Below are 26,796 nucleotides of genomic sequence, written 5' to 3' on the forward strand. Positions count from 1 at the left end.
CTACATTACGAAGCTTCGGATATTAAAAGTATGCGAACAAATAAAGAAAACATTGAAAATAAGTTTACAAATGGAAATTTAAAATAACGCACAACACAACAACAGTAGATAGAGAGAAACCAAATGGACAAGTACCAGTAATATGGTAGTAATATGATGGTGCTTCACATTACTACTCTCAACAGAATTATGACTTAAATTAAATTAATTTAAGTTAAATTAAACTGAACAAACTTATATCATCTCTCTCCATCATGACAAAAGGCAAACAACAAAATTCTCAACATGTTGAAATCAGCTTTCAAACATGGGTGGTAGGAATATTTTAATGTGCAAGGCACTATTTGTTTAAGATGCAGGATGTGGTGATTGTTGCTCAAAACATGATCTCATGGTATTTAAATCTCATAAAGTAACACAATCTTTTTTAAATATCAGACAATAATGAAAACAATAAATAAATTAAATACCTAATGCTAATAACATGCAGCATTAAAAGGTTTGTTTGTTTTAAATGCCGCCTCTTGAGGGAAGTGCTTTGTTTTATTTTTGCCATGCGTTTTTGATCACTCAGAATTTCATCATTATTTTATTCTGTTCCATATTACAGCATGTTATGTAATCATTGACTAGAAAGTCAACCAATTTTTCAATTATACAAATGATTGTTTTGGGGACAGTCAGCATCCTATATAGAAGTACTTCTTCTATATAAGTACTTCTTCTATATAGGATGCTATATAGCATATATTAGTGCATTACACTTAACCTGACCTATTTATGCCTTGCACGGTCAGATTTAATATGTGCTCATACAGTCAAATGTGTCTACAATACATGCATGGCATTTTCAGTACCAGTAATGTCTAACATAAGATGCCTCTTACAAATAATGTCCTGTCTTTCTCTCATTCAAATACATGCATAGACAAAAAACATTTGTTTGGATAGCATTTATAACCATTTTATCATCTCAAGACTGTCAGTGAGTCAGGACATTGCTATGGAATAATGACCAACAGTCAGCTTCCCTCTGTCTGCAGCTGTCTGCAGCTTAGCATTCACAAATCAGTCAAGTCTATATTATTGTGTTTTTTTTGAGTGACATATTTAGGTCTGAGATCACACTGATTCAGTAGGTTATGCTGAAGGATGAGAATGAAGAAATGGATAGATGGATGGATGGATGGATGGATGGATGGAAGAGTGAGAGAAGGTTGACATTGAAAATTGCTGACTCTCCTTCTGAACACAAGGCTCTTCATCCATATGAGAAATGGGAGAGACAAATAGCCTTTAGAATAAACAAATATACCATTGCATTAAAATCTTGTATACAGGTGCATCCAAAATAGAATATTGTAGGAAAAGGTCATTCAAAATAATTTCATTACAGGTAGGCATTTAGCAATACACTATGCACTGGCTAAGAATAATTATGAATTATGGTTGATCTCTGGTTGAGATCAACTTTAAAATGCAAAATATATTTTTACAATTTAAACAAAATTCATAATCTACCTTTACTGCTGCATTGGCGTGGTATGAAATGGGCTAGTCCATGGAATGGGATGCATCTTATCTCCAAAGCGTTAACAGCATGCAAAGTCTGCAAAATCCTACAATCATGGATAAAAGTCTACAATCATGGACTGTACCACAAAGATTCTATTAGCAACCCATATCAATATGTTTGTTTATGTTTTCGGAGCTACCCACCCCTTTGCTGCTTTCCTGTGTTTTGTTCATTTTACATTTTAAGCATTTATCAGATGCCCTCATTCAGAGCAATTTACAGTCAGTAGTTACAGGGACAGTCCCCCTGGAGTAACTTCAGGTTCAGTGACTTGGTCAGGGACACAATGGTAGAAAGAGGGATATGAACTTGAGTCTTCTGCTTTATTAACGAGTGTATTTACCCACTAGGCTACAACCAGCCCATCTGTGTTCATAGTCTCCATCCTCAACTTTCTAGGTCAGATTGCTTAATTTGCGTTACAATTTGATTCCTGAAAACGCCTGAAAGAGAGCACAATTTTTCCTGGCAAGTTTAGGGTGAGACAGGAATTAAAACTCCCTGACAATTCCAAATAAGAGCAGCAATTTTCACCTGCACTGGATTAAGAGGCATGGGCCTCTCCCCTGTGGCAGTGCATCTTATTAGCCAGCTTTTACTCATAACAAATTGTCAGGCCCAATACACCTCCAGCCCACCAGAGAGTGCCAGACCAGCCGCTGAGAAAGCAACCCGGAAACGGAAGTGAGAGCGGGCAGCACCAAGTAGAAAAACCATGTGACCTTGAGGAGACGCTCTTTGATGAATTTATTCCCAGGGACACCAGTCTTATTTACCCATGTCTGACTGATTAGAATCCATGATCGCGACCTTTGCCTGTCCCTGACCTAGAACTTTGCCTGCCCCTCTTGTGACTACGATCTCCGAACGGATTCTACATTGTGACCACGACCTTCGCCTGCTATTGACCTTGAGTTTGCCTGCCCCCTTTTGCTAAGATGATCTCCCATGCTACCCCACCTTTCTGCCATCCCAGACGCCCTCCCATCTAGCCTCCTTCCTTTGCCTCCTTCCCCGCTAACCCCCACGGAGCCAGAGTTCCCTACACTCCCGTTACAACTCACCTCTGGCCTCCCTATCACTGGCCAAGTGCCTCCAGCCCTCCTCTCCAGCTCTTCCAGTGTCCTCTCCCTGTACGACGACTTGTCCCCTCGCTCCAAGCCTGCCTGCAAATGCATCCCCAGTGACAGTAAGAGCGGGCCATCTCCTGACGCAGCAGACATGGCAACCATGCAAGAGACGCTGTGCCAGCTAACCGAGTTCCTGCAGCTGCAGCACGTTTCAATCCAGGATCACCAAGACACGCAGCTCCAGCAGCAACGCGCACTTCTCCAGATCAGCTCCGCTCTCGCTGATCTTGCGGCTGATGTCCACTCGCTGCAGTCCCAGCCCAGCTGTCCTGGTCCTGCAGTCTCCACTCCAGATTCACGTATGTCCACCCTGGTTGTCACGGATTTATCACACTGTGCCTGCTGATTCTCCGCCTCCAAGCCGCCCACCTGCCTAATGAAGAAACATTATCACTTGGCTGACGGGACACGCGCTGGAGTGGGTCACACCACTAGTGGAACAACGCGACTCGATCTGTCTGTCTCTGCCCGGCTTCCTGGACTGCCTCCAGATTGTGTTTCAGGGCAAGACCGGGCGGCGCACGGTGTCACTGCAGCTCATGTCGTTACGCCAGGGAAATCAGAGCATGAGCGATTACGCAACTGAATTCCGAACCCTGGCAAACGACAGTGAGTGGATGTACGTCAACGTCGCCGCCATATTGCGATAGGCTCTGCTGTGGCGTGAAGCATATACATGTCTATGGAGAGAAGTTCGATTTCTATAGAAATCGAACGAGAATTGCTGGTGTCTTCCTCTTGTAAGTCGCTTTGGATAAACACGTCTGCTAAATAAAGTAAAGTAAAGTAAAGTAAAAATGCCTCACTCTTGTGCTGCTTGGGCCTGTACAAACTGCTGTACGCTCCAAACCAGATCCCGGGGGATTACATTTCATAGGTAAGGCTGGAAAATTGTTTTGAATATATTTGGCCATTATAAAATCCCATTTTATAAGTCTTAACCTTAGCTAAGCTAGGCTTAGCTAGCGAAGCTATGCATTCCTGTGTTCAAGTTAGCCTCCAAACAACGTTTTGGCTAAACGTAGGCATTAACTATTTAGACTGTTCTTAGCTGTTTGGTTAACCTTTCTCAAACTTTGAAGGTTTCCTACAGAAATTCACCTCAGTTTACAAATCTTAACCTTAGCTAAGCTAGCAAAGCTATGCATTCCTGTGTCAGTCAGCCTCCAGCCTCCAAACAACATTTTGGTTAAACGTAATAACTATAATACGGGATTTTATAATGGCCAAATATAATCAAAACAGTTGTTTAGCCTTACCAGGGTTTGTCGTTCGACAGTAATGTAAAGAGTTTTTTGTGATTATTTAATTTTGTAGAATATTGTATTTTGAAAGCACTGGGCATTTCAATTTGTTGTAAGTAGTTTGTATGTTTCACTTTGAAATTAAACATTTTACTATTAGTAATTTGTATGCGACTTTTCATTGATATACAAGCAAGTGCCCTTTATCATATTGCAATCGCATATCGCAATATTGATCTCAATAATTGCAATATGTCTTTTTCCCCAAATCGTGCAGCCCTAGGAGGCACTGAAAGACTAGATGGTGAATCGTGATTAGGGCGACACTCTGGACAGTATAATCGTGCTGGCCACGTCCTTATACAGACATCTCGTCGAGCGCGGCCAAGAACGGCACTGACACGCCCCTTTCCACTGTGCCCCCACAGTGCGCCTGCCTAATGCCCTTAGGGCTCCGCCCCCCCTCGTATCCGACAAACCCATGCAAATGAGCTGAGCCCGACCCCCGCTCACTCCCCAGGAACGAAGGCGACGAGAAGAGCAGCGACTCTGCTATTACTGTGGACACCCGATCCACCTTAGTGCCATCTGTCCCAATTGTCAAATCAAACCACAACCATCTGGAAACCCCCCACGCTTGCCTGAGGTTTGGAGCCCCCTGGTGAGCACCAAGGCCCATCCCATAGCCACCACCCGCTGCTCACTTCCCATCACCATCTGTTGGAGGAAACCCAGAGCCGGCCAACATCACGGGCGAGCGCTGGTGGACTGCGGGGCGGCCATGAACTTGATTGACGTCGACCTGGTCATCCGACTCCAGCTCCCCATCTTATGGTGTGATCCTCCACGTGCGGTTATGGGACTGGATGGCAGCCTGTTGGGCTCAGGGCAAGTACTTTTCCAAACCAAACCCCTACTCGTCTGCCAAAATGCCCAATGCCTCAACCCACGGCAAGCATGATGGGCTCTTCTGTTCACTCGGCTCGAGTTCACTGTGTCCTATATCCCCGGCACAAAAAACGCGATGGCGGATGCCCTGTCCTGCCGATACATCCCGGAGACTGAGGACAATCCATCCTCTCCCATACTCTCGGACCATGGCCCCCAGTTCATCGGCAGGTTCTATCGTCACTTCTGTTGGTCTGTTTGTTGTTGGGGTACTACCCCCAATCCAATGGCCAGACAGAGAGGGTCTACCCTCTGTCTGGCCATGAAGGCATACCTCCACTGTTACTGCTCGGCCCGACCCACCTCCTGTTCCCAACACTTCCTCTTGGCAGAGTGGAACCACCACTGTTCCTTGGCCATGGAGCGTTCTGGCCTACACAGTTCATTGCCTTCTGGATGTATATCGGCAGGGCCGCGGCCTGGAATATCTGGTGTACTGGGAAGGATATGGGCCGGCGGACCGTTCCTGGGTTCTCCTGCGGCATATCCTGGATCCTGCCTTGCTCCTAGACTTCCACAATCGCCACCCTGATCTGCTGGGCCCGTCCAATTTTATAATTAAATCCACCATTGCTCTTTGAGCTTGATGCTTTCCATCCTCTTCAGTCATTGGCTGACAATGATTAGCTTTTAATGGCTTTTTAATTGTTCTGCTAATTTGACAGGACTACTACATCACACTTTACAATATGAATATTTTCAAAATGAAAAAAAGACTTTCTTCTTTATAGACAAACATCTAAATTTCTTATAGTCTGACTTACCATACCATACGAACTTTATTTATAAAGCACTTTAACATACAGTCCTGGGACCCAAAGTGCTGTACAGAGAATTGAGCTTAACACATAAAAACACATAAAACAATTTAAAACGAAATCACATAAAACTATTTAAAATTGACATGTGAGTGATATAGAAAGGGCAAGTCATTCCACAGTCTTGGGGCTGCAGCAGCAAAAGTAATGTCCCCTCTATGCTTGTACTTAGTTTTTGCCAAACTAAGGAGCAACTGACCAGTTAACCTTAGAAGCATGGAGGGTGTTGTAATAGGTCTGAGAGATAGGGGGAGGAAGACCATTTAGATGTACATTTACAGAATGTGTCAGACGACATTATCCAAAGCGTCTTACAATCAGTAGTTATAGGGACAGTCCCTATAGTGTCTTGCTCAGGGAGACAATGGTAGTAAATGGGATTTGAACCTGGGTCTTCTGGTTCAACTACCACCCTTATAGCTTACATAGCAAATAAAATACTTTTAATTTTAAATGAATCCTAAGATGAACAGGTAACCAATGAAATGTGGATAAAAATGGTAAAATGTCATCATGCTTTTGTGTGCCAGTTAAAAGATGCGCAGCAGCTTGAATCTTAAATATTTGATTTAGCAGTGGTTTAAATGAAAATGAGACCTGAATCTGACCTTGTGGTAGCTGTTTCTACATTATCTTGATTAAATTGATAAATGTAATAATAATAGTAATTGTAATTATGTTAATTTATGTAATACAAGGAGTTTGACAGTAGTCATTAATTTGTACTGCTAAACAGTGTCCAGTTTAAAAAGTTAATATTTAAGAATATTCATTAATCATTTTTAAAATTCATAAAAATGTATTAGTTACATTACTCTCATATAGTAACACTACTATTTGTAATTAAATGGAGTATATTTCCAAAGTAATCTTCCCAACACTGATCTTGAAAATGAATGATGCTTGAAATTAATAAAAAAAAAAAACAATATTAGTGTTACTTTATTTAAATCATTTGGTCGTTCAGTTATATTTACATTTTTGCTATTTAACAGATGCCCTTATCCAGAGCTACTTTCCATCAGTAGTTACAGTCCCAATGAGAGCAACTCAGAGATAAATGTCTTGCTCAGGGACACAATGGTAGTAAATGTGTGTCACGTTGGCTAGACATGGCAAAGGAGGACGCATACACACTACGTCAGGGTTTAATACATAATACACACGACAAGGGAACATCACCAGACAATGACCTGACGGCGAACAGACACAAACAGAATAGTTCTATACAATGATACACATGTGATAACAATCAGGGAACATTACACAGGACGAACATGAAACTCCGGTCCGAACTCCGGATCCGGAGTAACCCCTGCCAGACCGGCTCATGACAGTGTGTTTCCCACTAGGATATAACTGCAACTAAATTCGAGATTCAATCTTAATGTATTTCCATTTGCTTACAACAATGTTACCAGAGATTATCTGTATTTTCTGAACTACCACAGCGACTTCACAAACACAGAACAGACATCCTTGTGTACAGAGCAATCAAGGAGAGTGAAATGTTATTACAGAGAATTTCCACAGGCACAGACACTTAAATCTCTGTTTCACGTCTGCTCTCACTGATATAAATTATTGTAAAATAGTGTCATATTTGCATAGAGCTTCCAGGCTGCTTTGAAATTAGCATTTTTACAACAGTTCAAATTAAATCCCCCTGCTTAATTTGCCTGCATGGTAATTTGATTTAAATTGAGTCCATTCCACCACCACTAAGCCCCCCACCCCCCACCCCCACCCCACAACCTCCCACTGCTGTCATGCACAGATACACACAGCCTCATCTCGCAATTCACACTTTCGTGCCACTGTGCATGCATAATAATTTAGTCAAACCCATGTTCACACCTACACATACAGTGTAAGATGTACACATGCTATGATGAATGAAATGGCTATGTGTTAATTTACTGGTTAATATACTCTAGTCAGGCAAGTATTTGTCAAACTAAAATCACACTACTGACAACACTCAAGTTCCAGAGTGCTGGAGCCTCGCTGCTACCCCACTTCCCAATTGTGGATCGCGTTACTGCTCTCGCTGCCGACTGGCCCTGCAGCGGCATGGTTGAACGTCCCTACCTCCGCGTCGATGAACTGTCCAACCTTCGTGGCAGAATTAAAAACTACGTTCTGGCATCCGGACGGCGTGGAGGACATTGCATCGCAGCTGTATCATCTGCGTCAGGGGTCCTCATCCATCAGCCAATTTACCGCAAGATTCTGTACCCTGGTTGCCAAGACTGGAGTGGGGAGTGCATTGTCATTGCCACTGTCTTCTGCCACAGCCCTCTCCATCCTCCACATCGACATCAGAACCACCACGTCCCACGATACCATTCCTGCCTGTTACCACAATCTAGCCACCATCTTCAGCCCGTCCAAAGCTGCCCAGCTGCCACCTCATCTGCCAGGCAACCTGCTACCAGTAACCATACCACCTTGACGACATCTCTACTCCATCTCTAGAGCAGAGCAATTGGCCATGGAGCAGTTTGTGCCAGAGGTGCTCCAGAACAGCACCATCCACCCATCCACCTCACCGGCCGTGGCAGGGATCTTTGTTGCGAAGAAGGATGGTGGACTGAGGCCCTGTGTCGACTATCACGGCCTCAACAAAATCACTGTTAAAAATCGAAAACTATTGCCACTCACCAACACCACCCTCGATGCCCTCTCGATGCCCGCAGGTTAGGGTGGTAGTAGCCTAGTGGGTAACACACTCGCCTATGAACCAGAAGACCTAGGTTCAAATCCCACTTACTACCATTGTGTCCCTGAGCAAGACACTTAACCCTAAGTTGCTCCAGGAAGACTCCCTATAACTACTGATTGTAAGTCGCTCTGGATAAGGGCGTCTCATAAATGCCGTAAATGTAAGTGGAAGACTGCATTCATCACACCCACCGGTCACTTTGAATCCTTAGTCATCCCCTTTGGACTGTGTAATGCACCCGCCGTCTTTCAGCAGTTCATCATTACATTCTGGGAGGGTGGGTGTATGCCTACCTGGACGATGTCCTCATCTACTCATCTACCCTGGAAACCCACATCCAACACGTAAAACCCACATCCAACATGTGGGTGAGCCAATACAGCTCACCCACTGGCTGTATTGTAAGCTGGGAAAATGCTCCTTCCACCAGTGCTCCACCACTTTATCATCTCGCCCCAGGGTGTGGCCATGGATCCCAAGAAGCTGGAAGCAGTGGCATCATGGCCCCTACCCACGATGCTGAAACAACTGCAACGGTTTCTTGGGTTTGCAAATTTATATCGTTGCTTCATCCGTGACTACAGTGCAGTCGCAGCCCCACTCACTGCTCACACCCTTTTCACTGACCACAGATGCCATCCATGCCCTAAAGTCCCTGTGCCGTTATTTCACCACAGCCCCTGTCCTCCAACATCCCGACCCTTCACTTCCGCTTGTCGTGGAAGTGGATGCGTGCTGGCATGGCCTAGACCAGAAACTGGACTCGTGTTGCTTCTTCTCACAGAAGTTCACTCACAGCAGCGTTACGGGGTGGGGGACCCTGAGCTGTTATCGGTCAAGTGGGCGCTCAAGGAGTGGTGACACTGGCTGCAAGGCTGTGACACCCCCTTTCTGGTCTGGACTGACCATCAATACTTCATCACAATCAAGTCCACTGAACACACTCAATCCCCGTCAGGCAAGGCGGGCCATTTTCTTTGAACAGTTCAATTTCCACCGGTCCTACCATCCTGGTGCCCGTAATCAAAAAGCCGACGCCCTGTCCCGACTCCTCATCATCTGAACCTGAACCCATCCTTTCGTCCCACCGCATTCTAGGCCCTCTCTGGTGGCCCCTGGAGACTAAGATCCGGGCTGCCCAGACGTCCGACCCTGGGCCATCCAACTTCCCACCAGGGTGCCTGTACGTCCCCAACACCTGCCAGTCCGATGTTCTACATTGGGGTCACTCCTCTGTTCTCTCGCTCCATCCAGGACACCAACAGACCCTCTCATTAATTCGCTGGACATTCTGGTGGCTATCGTTACGACGAGATGTACAGGCCTATGTGGATGCCTGCGACATCTGTGCATGAGCCAATGCTCCGAACACTCCAGCTGTTGGTCCCCTGCGCCCTCTTCCTATTCCTTATCATCCCTTGATCCATCTCGCCTTGGACTTCATCACCGGTCTTCCCAAAGCCAATGGAATGACCACCAGCTTCTACAAGGCCTGCCCGGCCTACCACCCTCTGCCACAGCTGCTGACCTTGTGCTCCAACACGTTGTCTGCCTTCACGGTTTGCCCCAGGACAATTAGTCTCAGCTATGTGGAAGGCCTTCTGCCGCTTCAACTCGATTCGGCTCCTTCCTCACCTCAAACCTGTTAGACTTATTCTGATAATCTCCTCTCTTCTCTACTCTTCCCTCTCATTCTGCCTCGTCCCAAATTCAACCTATAATGCGTCTCACACTGGCTCTTGTTTGTATAGTAACCAGAGGAATCTTACCTGCCTCCTTACGTCCCACCGCACCGGGTTTTCTCGTTTTTTCCCACATGCACTCACGTTCTGGTCCCTTGCCGGGACCGTGACAGTAAGTAGCTTTCCTCATTCTATTTCTGTCACTTTCTGTCAGTATCAATCCCAGTTAGTCACTAGATTATGCTCTCCATGTAGTACATTCCAAAACACAATTAAAATGTAAAAATGTGTCAATTGCACCTCTAAAAACTATTCTTGATTTATCATGAGACAAATACCACCATTTTTATAACATATTTGTGATCGTGGACTATGATTCTTTCTGTACTCCAGCAGTGTTTTGTGAAGCTTGTGCTCAGTTGAGGATAATAAATGTTTAGCTTCTGGCTGTAAAGCTATTCATAAGTGCACTTCAAGAGGCAACTTGATAATGGCAAAATTATTTTGCCACTATGTACAGCATTTTATTGAAATTGAAGGCATCTGGTAAAAGAACAGAAAAACAAAAAAGAAAACCAAGAGTAAAAAAGAAAGAAAGAAATGCACAAACACAAAACAAATGGGCAATAGAAGGTCATTTTTATTCTGGCCCTGACAACAGTGATTATTCATCCTCCAGTGATTACACTGTTGGAAAGAATTGCACAACAAGATTCTAATGGAATTCCTTTTCCACTTTTCCCATAAAATGTAAGTAAGCTTGCAGTTTTCACAGAAAATACCTGGCAAATTTTGATGCAAGAATCAAACCGATGGTCATAAACACAGTGCCAGTTGTTTTGAGTCTACTTGTTTTTATTGCTGGCATGGCATGGCCTGGTGACATATGTTAAAGCAGATCAGTTCTAATGCTATTAGAATGTGAATGATGTTTTGGGTGTCACTTGAAATAAGGAGAATGATTTTGCAAGTGAATGTGAAGGTCATTGTAAAGCACAGCACACAGTGCACACAGCAAAATGTGTTCTCCTTTTTTGTCTTCCAGGGGGGGCAACATTATGTTAAAAACATATACAACTTTACACATAGTTGTTGCCCAACTAAGGAAGGAAAGAAATAAATAAATACATATATAACACAGAGAGATAGTAAATATACAGTGTTATTGTGTGTGTGCGTGTGTGTGTGTGTGTACGTACATAAAACATGGAGTGCCCCTCATAGTCGGGGTGAGAGGCCGCAGCAGTGCCCCATAAGAACCAGACAACAGGCTCAGGAGACCAGGGACATCCATTGTCCTTCAAGTACACTGAACACCAAGGTCCACACTTTCTGCCGCCAACTGTACTTCTGCCCCTGCCGAAAAAGGAAAAAAAAGGAAAGTCTGCAGCAAAGCCCCTAACATCAAAAGGACAGAAGTTTCAGGGAACCTGATGGGGCAGATTGCTAATCCCGACAGAGCCCCCGCGGCCTCAGGCAATCAAAAACCGGCTCCTATGCACCCAGACCCCATGCCGGAGGTGGGCCACAAGGAAGAGAGGTGTAAAAAGGGTGCAGTTCCCCCTCCTCCCCCACTCGTTTATGATTGATGGTATGTTGGGTGCATGTTTTACTATGCGGTCTACTGAGTGAGGATGATTGTGGAAACTGTAGTGCTTTTACACTGGGGACAAATCCCCATCTCCACACTTCTCTCCAAGAACCCTCAATGTATAAAGTGCAATTAAAATGGAGTGTTCGGTGGTAGTGAAGTAGTGGGAGGGATTGCCTCCGCAGCACCCTCCAACAGCCTCAAGGTGTTACCCTGGCACCCCAGGCCCCACATATATACTCCATCAAAACCTGCAAAGAACATGCCCCAAAGAACATGCCAGCTTACCTGTATGCATGACATACTGTATATTGAGTGCGGGGGGAGAGGTCAGGACTATAAGATTTGACAGCAGAGTACTGCCCCCCTCTAGAAGGGAGCCAACTGATCTGCTGGCCTTAGTAGACACCCCAATGCCACACCCGGCGTTGAATCCAAGCCACAGGCAACAACACCCCTGTCGTCATGTTCATGGCACACCCCCACGTCATGTTCATGGCACACTTTCACTCACTCGCCACATGGTGCCCAACTCCACAAGGTAAACTCCTACCCGTCAGTGCAGCACCAGACCTCCCTTAACCCCAGACCCCAAAGCATCCCACCAGAACATAACAATCCCAAACCTCCAGACCCAAAAAAGGCCACCATGTTGTGGAGTGAATTCATAGGCAGAAATGATTCCTGTTAAACACCTTTGGTGTTTATTTCTGTGGGAAAAAATACAAAGACAAAAAGTACAAACACAAAGCATGAAGTTGACTGCAGCTTTCTTCAACTGGATTGTTCTTATAAGATATGTCACCAACAGAAACTGGCAGCATATGGGGTGTTTGCTCTGTCCATTTGATTTAACTGCAGTATTTCAGTGGAACATTAAACATATTTATCAAACAAATGGTGAAAGCCATTCGATTAGAGTTCTGTTGTCTCTTCTTTTTTGTAATATATTTTTGTTTTGCAATAAACTCACTCACTCACTTTCCATAACCATTTAATTTTATCAGGCGTTCAGCAAATCATATAGAAAGGACAGTTACTATAGACCAGAAGTTTTGTGCTTGGTGACTGCTCATTTTCTGCGTGAGCTTGCCCCAACTGAAATTATTGAAATTAATTTCCAGCTCTACCCTGTGTTCCCTGACTTGAAGCCCCTCTGGTCCTCCTACTAAAATATTTCCTTTTTTGGTTCTTAGCATTCATCAAACATTTTATTTTAATTTGTTGTTTAGAGCCATCTTAGTCCATGACTATCTTCAAAGCCATCCAGCGCTCTTTTCTGACACAACCAGTTGTAATCCTTTTTGCCTTTTTCTGCTGTTCTCGTTGTTGTCTTAATAAGGTGTGGCTGTAATTACAGTAATTTTACAGTAACCATTCCAGTCATCAGTCAATATGACAACCTGGTGTGTGAAATGAGGTGTGTCACAGACAGAGGTGTCAAAAGTATACACATTCTTTACTCAAGTACTTGTATAGAACTATACCTTTGCTTAAAAAAATAGTACTGACTGAACTTTTTTTCTCAAGTTAAAGCAAAAAGAACAAGCTCTAAAGCATGCTTAAAGTATGAAAGTATCTTTGTGAAGGACAAAACCACCATCTTTAGTGCAAGCAGAGAAAAATGAAATGAAATACATTCAAAAAATAAAAATAAAAATACATTCACAAAATGATTGAACATGCAAGGATTGTGAAACATGAACATAATAACCAAAGGAAAAAAAGAGAATTATTATCTCCGATCCTGTATGTATTGCAAAAATTTACATAATTCAAGTTGAATGGGGAAAAAAAGTAAATAATTATCTCTTTCTCTTAATAATGTGAATCTAATCTGTATCCTCTGAGTCGCATCCAGGTCCACCAGCTCAAATAGGTTGGTAGAACTAGCTTCAGCTGAATAACATAAGAAAAGATATCTTCAAGAAACCCCTTTGTGTTTGATCACTGCCATAACAGGCACCCAGGGAGCAGTGTGTGGGGACTGTGTTTTGCTCAGTGGCACCTCAGTGGCACCTTGGCGGATCGGGATTCAAACCAGCAACCTTCTGATTACGGGTCCGCTTCCTTAACCGCTAGGTTAAGGAAGCGCCCCATGTGGCCACCAGTGCCCCTAGTCATGATAGCTTAGACACCATTCTCCTCGCCATTACATCACCTTCAACTCTAGCAATTTGCTTATAAAAAACAAGCGGAGATTTACTCTGCTCTATCCGGGATGGAAAAAACTCAGTCCTTAGTATCAGCGAGTGCTCAGTAAAACACACTCTATCTTTCAATCCAACAATTTTGATACTTCAGTAAATTTAAAGGCAAATACTTTTGTAGAAATTCAAATGGAGGACTTTTACTGAAGTAAAATTTTAACTTGGGTAATTTTACTCAAGGACGTGGTTTGTGTATTTTGTTTACCAATGGTCACAGTATGTATTACCATTACCATGGTGAATGGTCCGGCAACAAGAAAAACACTGTTTTATTTGTTATGGCTGTGTTACTAATATCATTGAAGCAGTTGGTAGTAATCTAGTGGGTAACAAGCCTAGTTTGTCACACTATGACCCAGAAGACCTAAAAGTCACGAGTTTAAACCCCACTTACTACTATGATGTCTATGAGAAAGACAATCAAACATAAGTTGCTCCAGGGGGTCTGTCCCTGTTGCTCTGGATAAGGGCATCTGTTATATGCCATAAATTTAATGAATGAAAGAAAGGTCCCTCAGTCATGGAAATGCCATTTTCTAATAATTTTGGTGTCTCTTCTCCGTAAAATCTTTTGAATTGTAATTGGTTGAGCACATGACTTACCTTCTTTCTGTCTACATGAAGATCTTGGTGCCACTAAGATGTCAGCCTCCCCTGTTGTGTGGAATAATGAGGTGCCATGTTGAGGTGTGCTTTTTTTCCAAACTGTCCGTTGGTATTTTTTTTAAAACTGAGATCTCCACACTGACCTCTTCATGGGGACACTAGGGTTGGGAAATTTAAATTTACAACTAATTTAAGTTGTAACAAATCCAGTCAATATAATTAAGTTTGTATGTCTTCAAGAAACCCCTTTGTGTTTGATCACTGCTGATCAATGGTAGAAGGATGTTATATAGTATATAGGGGGCAGTGGTGACCTAGCGGTTAAGGAAATGTCCCCATAATCAGAAGGTTGCCAGTTCGAATCCCGATCCACCCGAGGTGCCACTGAGGTGTCACTCACCAAAGCACCGTCCCCACACACTGCTCCCTGGGCGCCTGTCATGGCTGACCACTGTTCACTCAGGGTGATGGGTTAAATGCAGAGGACAAATTTCACTGTGTGCACCGTGTGCTGTGCTGCTGTGTATCACATGTGACAATCACTTCACTTTAATTAATTAGTTATTTTTAACTGGTTGGCTAGAAATTGACCCAATGTTCAAAAACAAAGTCTTTGTGCTAAAAATGTAGTTTTTCTATTGTTGATTTCATTAAAAGTGAAAGTGAAGTCATTGTGAAGCAAAGGACACGAGGCACACAACAAAATGTGTCTTTTGCATTTAACCAATCACCCTTAGTGAGCAGTGGGCAGTCAATAAAGGTGCCCCGGGAGTATTGTGTGGGGATGGGTTTTAAGCCAGCAATCTTATGCTTCCTTACATGCTAGGCCACTACTGCTCCTGTTTCATGATGAACAAGGAAGGCATAAAGTGTTTCCTTCAGCCTTGACAATGTAGACGTTTAGTAGAGAAGTAGAGTAGTAGAGAAATTATTTTATTCTGTTTACTCAGTTCTACTCTGTATTTCACTCTCCTCAAACTAGGCTCTTATACCAAGCTCATTGTAGCAATGCCACCAAGCATGAGTCATCAGCCCTGCTGACAGCCCTTCTTTCTGAATTTGCATGGGGCTAAAGCGATTAAATAGAAAGGGTGGCATTTGGTGGGGATAACATGGTCATATGCTTCCAGTTTTTCACAGGTCAACTGCTTTTGCAACACGTGAGACATTCAGCATATTAGGAGAATGGTATGGTAAACGAGCAAATACCCTGCATTTTGTAATGCTTTGTTATTAAATAAATGAACCTTGCATAATGGGTGTTTTGTGCTACGGGAAAAGTGGGCTGAACACTTAGAAGAAAAGTGCACAGAAGCAGAGGGTGGAGATTTGCTGTAGTATGAACTCCATTATGTGTGACAGGCACTGAAATATTGATGGAAGCACAGCCCCTGTGCCATACTGTATTAAAAATCTACTGTGAATTAATGTCCTGATCCAGTAATTAACAGTTATCCCATGCATATCCCTTTTCAAGTAATCACTAATTGCAAAAAGAATTGCAGTTTCTTTTATGGCAAGATTACCAGTGAGGATGCAATGCAAATCACTGAACATTTCAAATTACGTAAGCTGTGACTGCTGCCTCTTTCTATTTTTTTGACATCACACAAAAAATACACAATGCTGTATATTCATATATTATTTCAGCAAATTACAGAACCAAAGCCTTATTTTCCTGCAAAAATAAGGCAAAAATTTTAACAGCAAATGTGCCGTCACTTCAAACCACTAAATATTTCCCTTTTTATTTCAGTAATTTTTCCATCTTTTTTTTCAACACCAATAATTTATTTCAGTAAATCATTATTTTGAGCAGCCTGGCATGCAGGGGTTTAAAATGAATTGCCTGACTGTAATTCTGCAAAATAACAAAACCTCTCTCTTACTCACACACTCAAATACTAAGATTGAAAAATTAAAATCTCCATCTTTTCTTTGATGCAAGTCTCTCTTCTACGCTTTAGGCAGGAACATTAAAGTTTGCCATCCTTATTCACCCGGGCTGTCAGGGCTGTGCAGGAATATGACATTCTCCAGGGCTCTGCACATCATGGTGTCCTGCTTTTATGTATCATCACAGGGTAGTAGCCCTGCATTGCCCTGCAAGTGAGGGCTATTTCTGTTATTTGCACTTTTCTCTAGTGCTGAAAAAGTCCACTGTTAATCAGCCAATTAATTATTTTTTCAGTGAAGTATTTTACTTTTATGTCTGCAATGTTGTACTTTGTAATAATAATGATAAAGTCACTGATATTTAAAGGGACCCAACATAGCTTAAGGATACTAGATTAAGTTAGTTAGTATGTGGAGTGATTGATTGTCATTGTAAAGTAAAAAAGTAAAGTGTGAAGTGATTGTCACTTGTGATACACAGCAGCACAGCACATGGTGCACACAGTGAAATGTGTCCTCTGCTTTTAACCCAACACCCTTTGTGTGCAGTGGGCAGCCATGACAGGTGCCCGGGGAGCAGTGCTATGTGGGGATAGTGCTTTGCTCAGTGGCACCTTAGTGGGACCTTGGCAGATCAGGATTCGAACCGGCAACCTTCTGATTACGGGAACGCTTCCTTACTCGCATGTCTTCATGCAAATTATGTGAATATTTATGAGAATCCAGAATATTCACCCAAATACCTAAATACCAAATACCAATTACTATTTGACTACATTAGTCCAGACCCCAAAATATTTTTCGTCCTAGTGAAGAAATGGCTCACAGGTTACTCCTTTAAAAGCTGTGTGAAGAAGATTGTCAAAAATCTTTACTTTCCTGTAAAACATAAAGGAAATGTCTGACTCTGAGCCAAAACCAAGATAAAATGCTAGTTTTCAACCACTTTCTCTAAATTCCATTCAACTTGTCATGAGCAGAAATGGGCAGTTTAAGATATTTAAGTGTTTTGAGTGGTTTTCACAAAGTAAATGTGTGATTTCCTACATACAGTTGAACAAAATATGCAGTATAGAAGCAGTTCACAAATACTGAGACTACTTTACATTAATCTTTCTTAATGCCCCACAAGCGTGAATTCTGTAGTGATCTCACTGATGGAGTCGTGGGCCTATGTCATAAATTGGTGGACATGACAGACATTAAACAGTGCTGTATAACTACCCCACAAAGACAGAGAGTTTTGACACTGCATACATCAACAAGCTTTTTACTTTACATTTTAAAGATCTATTTATTAATTTATTTAGTCCTTCTTCCTTTCCTCTTTTACCTTCCATGTGGAAGAAATGTACACTGAATTCATATTAAATATATACAGAAATAAATATACATATGAATGCCTTTTAAACTTTTTTTTTTTTTTTTCAAATAATTCCTGCCTTTTAAAAATTCTTTCTGCCATAATGGGTGACCTTAAGCTTTTCAATAGAGTGTTTCTCAAATTCCCAAATGGTATTAGTAGAGACTTTGAAGTCTCATTGATGGTTGAGATGATATTTCGATGAATTTCTATAAAAGTGGTGGTGGCCAAGCAGGAAGTGGCCCCATTATCAGAAGGTTGCCGGTTCGAATACGCCAAGGTGCCATTGAGGTGCCACAGAGCAAAACACCATCCCCACACACTGCTCTTCGGGTGCCTGTCATGGCTGCCCACTGCTCACTAAGGGTGATTGGTTAAAAGCAGAGGACACATTTGGTTGTGTGCACTGTGTGCTGTGCTGTGTATGACAGCCACTTCACTTTCACCTTAAAATGCTGCTCTAGTATCCATTTCTGGTTAGAATCTTTTGCGAACTCAAGTGACCAATGAAACAAGTGAATAAATAGATTTTGATGTATTTTTCTGCTTTTGTATTCACTGGTTAACATTATCATGGTGCTAGTATTTTTTGATGTTGTTTTTTCTTCTGTTAACATTGTAATCAAAGTGAACAACAGTACTCAGTTAGTGGCTAGTAGTAACATTACTCAATTAGTAGCACTTTTCACAGCTTTATTCAGTACAATGTTCCTGTATAATATGCCAGGTCTATGTATAAAAGTGAACTTGTCTTCTTACTCACCTCTGCCTTCACCTTTGTTTATCTGTCATTTAACATAGAAACATTTGCAAATGTTGGAACAGACACCATTCAAATGTGAATGCACACACAATGCCACACACATTCAGACAACAGATGAAGGGCTCTGCAGGGTAGCAGGCGATGAAGTGGCTCAGTCTATTATTGCAGCTGTGAGGGCTCTAATGGTCCACTGCAGTGATTGATAAAAGGGGAACAGTTGTTCCACACAGGCACATATGGACTTACACCTCTTGGCCACAAGTGAGCCACAGGGGAGGAAACTGGGTTAGATCACTGCTGCCAGTCTATTGCCTGCTTAAGCTTTCTTCTGACCAATAGGGCGGAGTTCATCTCTATCGAACATGTAGGACTTGTAGTGGTTGAAATGTTTTTTTTTCAGATCACTTCAAACAGAGCCATAGTTGAAGTTGACCAAAGCTGCTACATATGTTAAAAAATATGTTATAAATAGAAATAGGTGTATCTTCATCCTGTTAATCTCTCCTGGAGATTCCTGCTAATACAAACTCTACAGTCAGCCACAACTTTAAAATGTGAACTGAATAATCCTGATTACCAATGTGATGTTATGATAATCAATATGTGGCCTAGCGGTTAAGGAAGCGGCCCTGTAATCAGAAGGTTGCCAGTTCGAATCCCGATCCGCCAAGGCTGCACCTTATGTGCCACTGAGCAAAGCATCGTCCCCACACACTGCTCCCCGGGCGCCTGTCATGGCTGCCCACTGCTCACTCAGGGTGATGGAATAAATGCAGAGGACAAAAATACTACATTTCGTTGCCCTGTACTTTTACATGTGTAATGACAATAAAGTTGAATCTAATCTAATCTAAAAAAACTCTCTCTCTCTGAACACTCAAAAGCACTGTAAAAAGCACCACTCCAACTTCATGTTACCTGGCAGAAAGAGGCATGGCACAATAGAGGTTAAAAGGATGAGCAGTTTCTAATTTATTAACACCAGTAGATTATTATTGTAGTTACATGTAAATATTGTATGTAAATAGGTACCAATGTTACAGAGAAAACCAAAATGAAAGACAGGAGGAAAAGAGCATAGCCTGAACCAAGCTTCAGAGACATCACCTGATCCAGGAGAAAAATGGGAGGAGAGAAAAGACTCAAAAGCCGGAAGTCTTCTGATGGAAAAGCAGCTGAAAATGAAAGAAAAAGTCCCGCTACCACACATGAACAATCCTTTATACACCTGACCTACAGGAAGCTGTCACAGACCAATCAGAACCTGATGTTTCTGACATCACACCCCCGGTGCCTCCCGTCTGACAAAGAGAGCAGGTGGTCGGACAGCCGTGGCCTCACACCTTTGGCTCGGGGGAGGGCTGCCAAATGTTGCAATGCCGTTTGACAGACATGTAAAAACTGAGGTGTTGAATCTCCAACAAAAGTGCAGAAATGTCATGGCTCCACGACGTCCCATCATACAGAACATACATTATTTGTAATTATTTGTGTTATGAGTCGATAGTGACGAGGCATGATAAGTAGCAAGAGAGCACGCACACACACACACACACACACTGATAGGTTACATTTCAAAACACGCCTTCCCCATACATAAGGTATTAATAATAAATGCAACAGTTGGACAAGAATGCCCTGTCCTTTGGCCACTTTATTAGGACGCTCTGTCCTTCGGCCACTTTATTAGGGATGCCCTGTCCTTCGGCCACTAACATGCTACGCCTTCAACTAACATGCAAATTTCTCCAAATTCTCCAAATGTCACCTAATTTCAGGGTGGTAACACACTCGCCAATGAACCAGAAGATCTAGGTTCAAATCCCATTTACTACCATTGTGTCCCTGAGCAAGACACTTAATCCTAAATTGCTCCAGGGGGGCTGTCCCTGTAACTACTGATTGTAATTCGCTCTGGATAAGGGCATCTGATAAATGCCTTAAATGTAAATGTTAATGTAATGTAACATGACGCATCTTGGCCATGCCCTGTTAGCATTTTTTATTTTAGCATTCTAGCATTATCATGCTAACATGCTAATTTTTAAACACGCTCCAAACATCACCAAATTTAATGTGACATATTTTGGACATGGCCTTTTAGCATGCTAGCATTAGCATGCTAACATGCTCATTTTTAGACATGCTCTAAACGACACTAAATTTACCATGATGCATTAATAACACTGCCTGATTTCACAGCTGAGACCAACTCAGGAGGTTATGCCTGCGCTCCTACTAAAAACGCCCGGACAGGCCCATCAATTTCCTCTGGAAGTTTGGTTTCTAGTTTCTTTACCTTTATACTATTTATTTTTTCGTTATTCTCAGATAGGCTATAACAGGGTATAACAATAAAACATGTAAAATAAGGACATGTACATCATGAATGTTTCACAGAAAGATTGATTAAATGGACTTAATTCTGGAGCCAGTAACCCAAAAGTTTTAAGCTTTGATCTAATAAAAGTGTTCAGTTTGAATAACACATTTTGTGAGGACTAACAGCCATTTGCTTGCTTAGTTTAAGAGGATTTTCATGTTGTTAAAAAACGCAAAAGTATGATTTATCTGATTAATCGATTAATCAATAATAATAAAAAAACAAAACAAAGAACACTCGATTCCAAATTTTGATAGTTGTAGCCCTACATGCGAAGGCCCCCCATTGTTACTCGTGATGCTCTGGATAAAGGTGTCTTATAAATGCTGTAAATGTAAACAGAGTGACGCCAGAGAACAGAATTAAGTTACGTTAATATTGCCAATGTTTACTAAATTAATTGCATGTTTGAGTAATGTTAGTAGTGTATTGTGCAACGTGTACTTGAGCTCTCCGTACTTCGTTGATGTGAGCTAACGGTGTTTCTGTTTGATTTCTGTTAATACCTAGTGGCTAAACAGTTTTGAGCCAACATTAGTTAAAAATACCATATACTGCTGGCATTATTGGTAAGGATGGCTAACTTATAACTAACAGAACACCGCTATCTAGCCACAAATATCGGCTTACAGCCAGTTTGCATCATCAAAGTGGCGAGCTGCTCGCTGTGGTACCTAACAGATCTTTTATACAAGATCTCGGGCTGTAAAACCAAGTGCTATTCCTTAAGAACTGTGAAACAGTAATTTTATTGAACAAGCTCGGACATCCATACTGTGAACTCCAGAGTGTATTGTTTTGCACTAAAACGGTCCATGAAAGGGGGGAGGAAGTCCATAAGGACTCAGTTAACGCCGGGAGCCCCTGAACTGTGTGACCGGTCTCCTTGACCCCACGGTATCTTTCATAGGCCGTTTAGGTCTGAATTCGCTGGTACTCCCCGCCTCCGGAATACGGACGAGACGGCGGCATCAGGGGAAGTCCATACACGAAACCTTGGAACACCACCAGACATGGGATTATGGGGCAGGCATCCTCGACCATCCGGAAAACCCATCGGGCGCGCCAGGACTCTGTGGAATATGAAGCCAACTCTGGCCAGGGACAAGGGGGCTGGCGGCGTCCTCCCGACGAGTCGCGGCTCCTTGGATTTCAGTGGGGCGGCGTCGGCTGCGTCCAAATATGGTCGGGTCATTTTGTCACAATGGTTGGACATGGCAAGGAAGCATACGCATGACGTCACATGACGGGTTTAATACACAGCTGACAAGACAATGTTTAAGCAGAAGATGTTTGGCTTTGCATACCTTTGTATAATAAAGTAATCTATTTAATCTTTAGGGGCAATTAGTGATTTTATGTATTTTTTATCATGCAAAATGTTATGTCCTTTAGGCCATAGAATGGCTTGGGGTGCTCTGTGTTGTGCGTGTTTCTCTTTTAGGCTGTCTGCTGGGTGGAGACCAATTCTCTCGTCAACTGGCAGGCAATCAACGCACAGGACAGAGAACTACTTAAGGACCATTCCAGCCACCATTCGGGGCTCATTGTTGTGGAGCCGGAGGAGGAGGAAGTGAGAGTTTGGAGTTGGAGTTTTGGATTGTGTTAGAGTTACAGATAAGCCTTTGTTGTGTGTTAGTGATTAGTGTGGTTAGTTGTGGCTTTGTTGTGTATTTGTATTGTCTCTCCTTTCAGGGTGTGTTGTCCTCCTGTGAATTGTTGTGTAGTTGTTGTATATAGCACTTTAGGTTTGGTTGGTTGGTCACTAATCACTGTAAATAAAAGAAATAAATATTTCACTTGGGCCTGATATCTGTGTATTTCCACCGCACACATTCCCATTGTTTGTTGTCATGTTTCCTGAACCCTAGACAGGGACGTGACAAAAAGAAAATTAATTGTTAGATAAATCATCTAATTAGTCATCATCTAATTATTCGATAAAATAATTGCCTGAATAATCATTTTAAAAATAATCGCTTACCCCCAGCCCTACATAACAGGGGTTTAATACATAGCTGACAAGACAAGGGAACATCACCAGACAATGACCCGACGGCGAACAGACACAACAGGGCAGCTTTATACACTCATATAATTATACAACAGGTTAACACGATCAGAGAACATTGCATATGACCAAAATGAAACTCCGGTCCGAACTCCGGACCCGGAGTAACCCCTGCCGGACCGGATCATGACACATGGTGATCTCATCTCTATTCGCCTTGTTTCATCTTCCATTTATGTTTAAAAAGACTTTAATATTCGTTGTGTGATTATGTATCCTGATTTATTTTCACCTGTGTATGATTCTATATAGATGCCCTGTTCGTTTCTGTTCGCCGTAGGGTCGTTGTTACTTGTCTCACCTGTCCTGTTTACCATGTATTAAACCCCTGTTTGGTGACGTTGTGCATATGCATTCTTCTTCCTCGCCACATCTACTGCCTCGCTACGTCAAACCAGCATGAAATTTTGCATATTGACGCCACCTAATCAAGATTATTTGTACCAACAAAAAAAAGACTAAAAATCTTTTTTTGGAGAGAGTGAACCTCAAATTAAGCCTTCTGTAACAATTGTCTTTAAATTAATTAAAATTTCATTTTTTAATTATTAATTTATTTTAATTTGTACATAGTTTGCATGCTCTCCATGTGTTGCCACAGGTGTTCTTTGGGTTTTCCAGTTTCCTCCCACTATTCAAAGGCATTACCACTAGGTGAATTATTGATTCTGAACTGTCCAAAAGTGTGAATGTGTGAGATAAAGGTGCTCCCTACAGTGGGCTGGCAGTCTCCTTTTGATGTGCTTTGGCAGCCGTGACCTTAAATAGAATTCAGCAGTTATGTCAGGATCCGGTCCGAAATGGGGGTTACTCCGGTCCGGATCAGGATCCGGACCGGAGTTTAATTGTTGTCATGTGTAATGTTCCCTAATCGTTTTCACCTGTGTCAAATGTATAAAGCTGCCCTGTTCGTTTCTGTCCGCTGTCAGGTCTTTAAAGTTATGTTCCATGTTCACCAGTGTCTACGTCTCGGATGTCTCCCCTGTCTTGTGATTCACAATTAAACCCCGGTTTCGTGATGTCAGGTGAAAGCGTCCTTCATTCTTCGTTCCTCGTCACTCTTCGTCCTCCTCTCTGTGCACCCGCCGCGTCATGCCCGCATGGACGTGACAAGTTATGTTTTTCTTTTTTTTTCACATCTTGATTACAGATTAAAAAATTCTGTTGAATTTGCCATTCTATTAGTGAAAATAAAAGTAAAATATCAACCAGTTTCTGAGTCCTTCTTTTGTGGATGCAGTGCTCAGCCTGCATGGAGTACATCATGCATGTCCTTATCATATTCTTGCCTTAGGTGGTAGAATGCTTTTTATATGCAGGCACATTGACAATATAGGGTCCTATTTGTGTTATCCAGTCAACACCATTTACATTTTCAGCATTTATCAGACACCTTTATCCATAGCGATTTACAATAGATACTGGGAATGTCCCCCTGGGTTGCTCAGGGACACAACGGTTTGAACCTATGACTTTGTGGTCTTCTGGTTCAGAGGCGAGTGTTTTACCCAATTTTGAGTATGGTTAATGGACAAAAAAAGTAGTAGCCCCACCCTGCATTTATTTTTTGTCCATTAACCATACTCAAAATTGTAAAGATATTATTAACTGTTAGTAAATGTACTGTTATAGAAAATCTTTTTAACTACACCAGAGAATTATGGAATGTGAAAGTTATACCTCTCTTGTGTGTGTTATTTGATAAGTTGATCAAAGATAAAATGATCTTTTACATTAAAAAATATCTTTTTACAATTAACCATTGTTTTCCAATCTCTTCCTCCTTTCCCCTCCCCCTCCATGTGTATCATGTTCTCTTTTTCACCAGCTCCACCAAAGTTCTTAAGAACCCCCAATGACCAAACAGGTGTCCAAGGAGGGGTGGCATCTTTCATCTGTCAAGCCACTGGGGACCCCAGACCTAAAATAGTGTGGAATAAGAAGGGGAAGAGAGTCAGCAACCAGAGATTTGAGGTATTAGGTCTATTGTTCTGATGTAAAAGTGCCTACAGTGTGAATGTTTGTCTTTTCATGCTTTTTGCTGCCCCACACATTTTTGAATCTATGCATATAAGTAGCCTCAATCACTTCTATTGCATTTTCAACCTGCATGATTTAACAAGAGAGAAATACATTGAAGTCTGGTCATATCACTATCAATACCATGATGACCATGAAACGTAATTCAAACACAAAAATGTAAGCCATATTCATCATTAATAAGGTATTACATTCTTGTGTTCAAAGCAAGTGCTCATTGGCCCAAGCATTCTGGCTTTGGTCATTTTCTCTCTCTCTGCAGTTGTTCTCATCCCCATGTCCCCATAATTTGAATGACAATGTTTTGTGATAATCTTTTTTTTGCCAACCTCCCATATCTTGCACATCATTGGAGAACACTGATAAGATTTACATGAATTTCTGCACAATGCAAAGTTATTGTGCCTATTTTAGGAGTTCATAGCTTCCCGTTTGTCACTAGCTCAGCAGAGACATATCTGTGTACACCACTCCTCACTGCAGCAGCAATCTAATCTTATCAGAGTTCATTGCACTGGGGCAGCTGAATGTGCTGAATGCTAAAGCTACTGATAAGCTTCACAGCAACTCACACTGCCGTCTCATGCCTCACAAGGAGCATGCTCTCTTTCCAGTTTCACCTATCACATTTCCTTACAATGCCTGCGCCCCTCTCTACTTGAATTTGGAAGAATTTGTTTGTCTCATCACATGCTCTTGAGAACTTTTATTATGCACCCATTTAGCTTGTAGTTACAGTGATGGTAAAGCACTAACATGCTATGACAATGTTTTGCATGCATGTAAAAAGTGCTTGACTTAAAAGGAAAGTATTCTGTATGTATCTACTATGTGTGTGTGCTTATGTGTGTGTTCCTGAGAAACTGAAGCTATAATTGTCCCGTTGTTGGAATGAAACCTATACTTAAAAGTGAACTATTTTCCCGAGCATTCTGTAAAAACAGTGAGTATATCTATAGCATGTAAAATAGTTGTACAAGCTACAAAAAAAACTGTTTGTTAACATTCTGTCCATCTGTTGAAAAAATTTGTTCATGTGTTTTTTGCCATTATTATCATAGTAAAAAATCTGTTTGTAACCATTTTGTTTCGTCAATATGGTCAGTGTGACACATACATATGTTTATGTTCACTTTAAGAATGGGCTTAACATCTGCGAAAAAAGAATAATTTGGCAGCTCCTGTTTTATGGCTGATGCAACCCTCCCCATATAACCAGGCTTTAACCAGCAAGAACAAATGCACTATGATGTTTGTCATCAGTGGCTGGGTTAATAATGAAAATACTAATAATATGAAGAATTTGAAATCTTATCTGCTGCCATTTGATCTTAGTTGCTTTTGGTTCAAAAGACTCCCATTCCTAAAGTTAGGTGGCAACCAGGTTCTCTTTCCCATAATAACACAGTCTGTTGAAATTCAGAATTGGATTTAAATAGAAAACTATTACCAGGGGTGTAGTGGAGGCTAATCACACGTAAACAGTGTGTATGGACCTTTAAATTACCTTACACATTTTACTCATTTTTTTTCAACTTTAACTTGTCATTTTTGTAGCAAAGGAAATTTATCAAGTACATTCCTTAAGTACACTGGAACTGCTATACACACACACGCGCACACACACAGTGTATTCACACCCATCACTTTTTACACATGTTATACTCCTATTTTAGCTACTACACCACTGACAAAAACAGCTATGACTAAAATCCAACTGGATGTACCGTACCATTTGCACAATAATTTC

The 26,796-nt window shown here is 41.9% G+C and overlaps 1 protein-coding gene across 37 annotated transcripts in view; it reads left to right on the forward strand.

Moving 5' to 3' along the window:
- Nucleotides 1–26,796, forward strand: part of LOC114786615 (receptor-type tyrosine-protein phosphatase delta) — a 403,565-nt gene that overhangs the window by 260,789 nt on the left and 115,980 nt on the right. For 20 of the 37 annotated variants that reach the window (XR_003749232.1, XM_028973883.1, XM_028973864.1 and 17 more), the window contains one exon: nt 24,835–24,983. Coding sequence is in view for 36 of the 37 variants with exons in the window: in XM_028973883.1 (XP_028829716.1) it covers nt 24,835–24,983 (149 nt within the window). In the remaining variant the exon portion in view is untranslated. The remainder of the gene's footprint in view (nt 1–24,834; nt 24,984–26,796) is intronic. The other 17 variants (XM_028973923.1, XM_028973975.1, XM_028974004.1 and 14 more) reach the window with 1 other exon arrangement.

Source organism: Denticeps clupeoides, chromosome 1 (assembly GCF_900700375.1).
Source record: "Denticeps clupeoides chromosome 1, fDenClu1.1, whole genome shotgun sequence".
NCBI lineage: Eukaryota > Metazoa > Chordata > Actinopteri > Clupeiformes > Denticipitidae > Denticeps > Denticeps clupeoides.